Source organism: Lithobates pipiens, unplaced genomic scaffold (assembly GCF_037356315.1).
Source record: "Lithobates pipiens isolate NorthernLeopardFrog02 unplaced genomic scaffold, aLitPip1_a1.2 Scaffold_22, whole genome shotgun sequence".
In the NCBI taxonomy this organism is placed as follows: domain Eukaryota; kingdom Metazoa; phylum Chordata; class Amphibia; order Anura; family Ranidae; genus Lithobates; species Lithobates pipiens.
The window spans coordinates 45,088,054-45,094,317 of NW_027507784.1; the positions used below are offsets into that span (position 1 = coordinate 45,088,054).

General features: G+C 41.5%; 1 protein-coding gene across 1 annotated transcript in view; it reads left to right on the forward strand.

Moving 5' to 3' along the window:
• The window catches only part of LOC143925672 (uncharacterized), a 31,390-nt gene extending 26,398 nt beyond the window's left edge, over positions 1–4,992 (forward strand). The window contains exons 4-5 of the mRNA XM_077450135.1: positions 2,766–2,867; positions 4,484–4,992. Of these exons, the coding sequence (XP_077306261.1) occupies positions 2,766–2,867; positions 4,484–4,992 (611 nt within the window). The remainder of the gene's footprint in view (positions 1–2,765; positions 2,868–4,483) is intronic.
• The last annotated feature ends 1,272 nt before the right edge of the window (positions 4,993–6,264 follow it).

Below are 6,264 nucleotides of genomic sequence, written 5' to 3' on the forward strand. Positions count from 1 at the left end.
TAATAAACCTCCATGAAAACTGACAGGCGGATCTGCTTTGAATGCCTGTGTGATAGGGGCCTTAGGGCACAGACCAGTCAGGAACATTGCTTCCCCCCCCCCACTTATAAGTTAGGAGTGAAGGGCTGACAGGGGATGACAGGGGATGGAGTTTTAAGTCAAAGGCGGAGGACGGCCCTTGATGGTGCCAAATATTGTAACTCTTTTTGTTTGAGTGACTTTTAAAATGCAGTAGTCAAGTATATTTTAGTTTTATAGAAGTTTAAAGGATATGTGAATCTTAAACATGCATCTCAATTCATAGCAATTTTAGCACTACCCTTATAGGAGCAGATGGTTGTATTGGGTCCTCTGTTCTTACCTTGACCTCGGCATTGACCTCAACACCACTCACTCTTTGGGTTTGCATGCCAATAGACAAAAACTGACAATTTTTGGTTAGTACCTTAGAGTCACCCTGAAATAAGGGCCGAGACCTTGGGGTAGAATAGCAAAATGTATTAAGAATATGAATACACAAAAAAGGACAGAATATTTCTTTCAAATATTTTTTATTGAAAATTAAGTAAAAAAGGCAAAACACAATGACAGTGGATTTAAGGACTCAATAAAAAGACACCTGTAGATAAGACACAGGTAGATATGACACATGTAAATTGGAACAAATAAACAGATGAGCAGTTTTTGCTCATTGTAATATTCTCATAAGCTTTGTGCCGTGACTAAATAAGTTGTATATACTTATAATAACCTATATTATGCTAGTGTATCCCAGTAGAGATTGGAGTCCAATACTACAAAACATGTGTCATTCAAACCAGCCCCCCCCCCCCCCCCCAAAAAAATAAAATAAAACTAAAACTAAAGCAGTGAGACAATACTACTTTCCAAAAGACTTTACTACAAGGTTAATATCCCACTCTCCGACTCCACAGTATTTGTAGAAGCATGTCTTCTTAAGTGATGAAAGGGGATCCCCTTTAACATAAGGGCAATTCCAGGTGAACTCCTGTAGTGATCAAACAGCAGTAGCACTCCAATGAATCAGCAGATTTTAGCTAGACTCAGACAGCAGCAGTCAGCAGGTCATTATCTAGATCAGTGAGTATTAATTTGTGATCTGCCCAACTTTTTCTGCTCATCAGCTATCCTTATTGTTAGTGTATTTTGTGTGGCTCAAGACAATTCCTCTTCTTCCAATGTGGCCCTGGAAAGTCAAAAGTTTGAACACCCCAGCTTTATAATATACTAGGTGCATCGACTGTATAACTAGACAGCAAATCTTCATAAAGGTACCACTATAAATCAGTACAGGGAGGGCCAAGATACAGATGTGCCATCCTGTGATATCTTGCCTGAAACTTAGATATAAAAGCATGTGAGAGGGGCTTTGCGATTGCCTAGTAATGGCATCACGAGCAAAAGTCCCTACCCCTGCTCCTGTCCTGCTAGAACACTGTCCCTCCTGCTGAGACCAAACCCTCTGCCGTATTGTAACCCACTCCATGTCAGAGGCCTCCACACAACATTCCTGGCCATTAAACTTTATATCCCAATGAAGGAATGTCCACACATATAAGTTAAATTGCTGCACTTTACTGATGGAATTCAGGGAATGGCATAATAGTCACATCACATCAACATTCAGTCATTTGACAATACTTAGTCAATCACATTTAGCGGACGGTCCACAGTAGTCATATGTGAAAGCATATGCAGCACTTTTAGCAACCATATCCCTATACAGTCACTAGCCACCCAGGGTCATTAGTACTCACAGGACTGTTCTCTCTGTAGTCACCTCCTCCATAAGTGTACATCTCCTTGTATCCTCCAATCTGCCCTAACCCCCACCATAGGGGTCAGAAAGTCTACAGCTGGCTCTTCCTCAGTGCAAGTCTACTCCTCCCAGCCTCCTGTCCTGTCCAGGGTCTATTCATGCTGGTTACATCTGCGTTGGTGTAGGGTGTTCAACTCCCATGCCCCAAGCTCTCTTTGGCTCCTCCCAACCTGGTCTATATCTGTGCACGGACTCACCCATGTTATCACTGTAGGAGGACTCTAAAAGGGATCTAGCACCTGATGACACCGTCTGCTGTAACCAGACACTATTCTGGTGCAGAGCCACCTAGTGGCAAAATAGCTAGCTGCACCTACCTACAGAATAAGCAAACTGTAGTGTAGGGGTCTCCTAACGTACTAAACCAAGGGGCGGATTCCTGTCCTTTAGACTTCAGGGGGGCCGGAGTGGCCAGTGGAAGTAGAAAATGCCTCATCGCCAGTGGGAGTAAAAAAATTACATAGTGTCTGTAGTCAGTAGAAGAAGGAATAGTGCCCTATCATTGGTTTTAATGGGAGAAATAGTGTCTAATTGTTTATATAAGTGGGAGGAATTATGTCCCATTGCTGGTGTCAGTGGGAGTAATAGTGTCTCGTCACTGGTCTCAGTGGAAATAAAAAATGCCCCATTTATGGTGTCAGTGAGAGGAATGGTTCCCCACTACTTGGTGTCAGTGGAAAGATTGGTGCACCCTTGTTGACACCAGTGGGAGGAATTAGTGCTGGATAAAGGCAAGCAAAGGGCTGTATTCGGCCCACGGGCCGCAGTTTGGAGACCACTGCTGTAGATCATAAGGATTAAAAAGCACTTTACAATTGGTTCAATAACTTTCATTTTTATGGTCTACATACAGGAAGGCAGGACTCTCATAGCCATGGTGAGTTTTAGAATTTTGTTTATTTGTGATGTTTATTATTTTTTACAGATATAGAAACTTCATTCAATGTGGTCACTGTGGTCTGTATTATTCTGGGTTTAACAGCAATCGCAGTTGGGATCGGGATTTGTTTGTGGATTCGAAAAAAAGGTAAAACACATTAAAACTCTACAGATTGATGTGCTTTCGAGTATGAAAATTATATTGCATCCTTTCTCAACCTTTTCAACTCAGAGGAACCCTTGAAATAGTTCTCTGGTCTCGGGGAACCCCTGATAAAAAATAGAAATCTACAACTCATGATACATTAGTGTGATGGTCAGTGGGAAGAATGGTCCTTACACTTGTGGTCATTGGGAAGAATTACCACCTTGGCTAAAAAGATCAATGGTGTGAGTGGGAACTTATATGAGAGGCAGAAATTGCCCAATGCTTAAGGAACCCCTAGCAACCTCTGGAGGAACCCTGGTTGAGAATCACTGGTATATTGTGTCCTTATTGAATATTTATGCCAGATGTATATTATTCTTTGCCTATAAATTAATTTACATTTTGAGCCACTCAGTAAATAAAAGGTAAAGTTGCCAATATTCAGGATTCAGTCTTTGTGATCACTCAGTGATAATGAGTTCCCAGCTCAGGAAATGTTCATGTGCATGTACCTAATTCGTGGGCATTTTTTTTTAAATTATTACTACATTTTAAATAAAATATTACAAAATAATATAATCTAATACAAAATAACAATAAAAATACAAAGAAAATACAAAATAAACAAAATAGATTTTTCAAGAAACAATGTTACTTACAGCATAAAACTGAATATAGAAAATAAATATAAATTATAATGTCTCCACTGGTAAAGATTTCAAAAATAATCAGTTTTTAGTGCAAATTGTCTGAATTGAAGACCTACCTCTCCTGAAAATGTATAGTTTCTAAATAACAAAAAGACATACTGTATATTTCATTACATCTTGTTGAGACATTTTGGAGACAGGTGGATGATAGGAGTGACGTTTGCAACACTATAACCAGGGCCGTCTTTAAGGCAGGGCAAAAGGGGCAGCTGCCCTGGGCCCTGTCATTATTGTGGGGCTCAAAACAGCTACCTCATACTTGCCAACTATCCAGGTTTAAATTCCCTTGTCCCTTGAAGTTTTAGTCCTATGCTGTGTCCCAATATGTCAGTGTGAAGTGCTGGTACTAATGCTGCCCAGCTCTGCCTTATTGTTGTGTACAGATGACTCACCTGCAGACCCTGCGTTTACATGTAAATATCCGTCATTCATATGTAAATAGTGGCGGCAATACTAAATAGCTGCAGCCGGCGGCATTGATATGTAAATAAAGGCGCCATTCATATGTATATCATGCTCCCCTGCAGTGAGGAGATGATGTGCTATAACCTCTAGCAACTAATGAGTGAGCCGCAATGTGTGCTGTAACTTCTAGCAACCAGTCAGTAAGCAGTAATGATATGCTATGAAATTGCATGGGGGGGGCCCAAGAAAATTTTTGCCCAGGGTCCAATCAATATTAAAGACGGCCCTGACTATAACGTCTCATGGGGATCATAGGATAGTGTGGGGCCGAATTGACCAAGTAAATAAGCCACCAAGGGCCAATAAAAAACATTCATTGGTCCTTGGTGTCTCCTTACAGCCTCGTTTAATTATCACCATATAAGTTATAATGTGGTTATCATTTTGAGCACGTTTTATATAGTTTCAAAAATTATAATAGCTGTTTTTTTTTTGTAATAGAACAAATATGTGAGCAATTTGCAGATACAGAAAATTTCACAGTAATGGACATTGAAGGTCCTACTAAGCTAATAGCTGGAGAAAGAACCTCTCTATTCTGTAAAGCCACCAACTGCCCAGAGAACACGAGTGTGACTTGGCTGGAGAAGAGAAGAGGACAAGTCTATGAGATCCCAGAGTCCCATGGAGGAGATAATGAAGAAGAGGATGGACTGCTGGACACACAGTATGGAGTCATATCATTCAGAGACGGACCAAATTGCACATCTTCACTGAATTTCACACCCAGTGTGACCAATCACAAAAACGTGACCTTCATCTGTGAATATAGCTGTGGAAAAGAGAAGAAAAATAAAAAATTTCACTGCAGAGCTATTTATGGTGAGCGGTCTCTATTATTATATTCATGGATATTATCTACTGTTGTGTATAATGGTGTTATGGCTTTAAAACAGAACAAAAATCCACGCAATCAAAGATTTCCACTGCTTATACCCTGTCCTTTATAATGGAGTAATGTCAGGCAGAACAGAATGGTTTAGCATGGTCAGTTTTATTTGAAATAAATGTACTAAAGTACATTTAATGTACTGAACGACAGACTTACTCAAAATCTACATGCAATCTGATCCAAAAGCATTTCACTCAAGCTCACACATTATTGCTTAAAGCGGAGTTCCACCCTAAAGTGGAACTTCCACTCATCGGAAACCCCTCCCCCCTCTGGTGCCACAATTGGCACCTTTCAGGGGGGTGGGGTGGTACAGATACCTGTATAATACAGGTATCTGCACACACTTCCGGGCATAGATAGCCGCATAATCTGTGGGTATTTGCGCCACTTCCTGTGGGACCCCCACTGTCTGCTGGGAAACACATGGATCCCAGAGACAGCAGGGACCATCCTTATTGCGCAGAGCAACTCGCACATGCGCAGTAGGGAACCGGGAAGTGAAGCCGCAAGGCTCCACTTCCTGATTCCCACACCGAAGATGGCGGCGGCAGCACCCGAGAGCCGATCGACAGATCGGCTTCATGTGCGGACATCGCGGGCGCGATGAAGGGGTAAGTGTCCATATTTTAAAAGCCAGCAGCTGCAGTATTTGTAGCTGCTGACTTTTAAAAAAAAAATACGGCGGACTCCCGCTTTAAGTCGGTTCTGTCAATATTCACAGAGAGCAAATGTTTTTTTTTTTATAATCCACTTGCCTACTGTGCCCTTTCACCCCCTTCCTGCCCAGGCCAATTTGCAGCTTTCGGTGCTGTCGCACTTTGAATGACAATTGTGTGGTGATGCAACACTGTACACAAACAAAATTGTTATCATTTTTTGAGCATGATAAAGAATTCATTTGGTGGCATTCAGTCACCACTGGGTTTTTTATTTTTTGCTAAACAATCAAGAAAAGACCGAAAATCTTAAAAAAAATAAGTTGTTCTTAACTTATTTATAAAATGCTATAACAGACTATTTTTCTCCTTCACTGATGTGCGCTGATGAGGCTGCACTGACGAGCACTGATGGGCACTGATGAGGAGAAACTAATATGCAGCACTGATGGGCACTGATGAGGAGAAACTAATATGCAGCACTGATGGGCACTGATAGACAGCACTGATGGACACTAAAAAGCATCACTAATGGGCACAGGCGACACTGGCAGGTAGTGATTGGCAGCACTAGTGGGCACTGGAGGGTGCAGATTGGCAGCACTGATGGTGATCAGTGCCCTGATTGTCAGTGTAGATGTCTCCGTTGGGGAATGCCCCTTAAAGTTTCT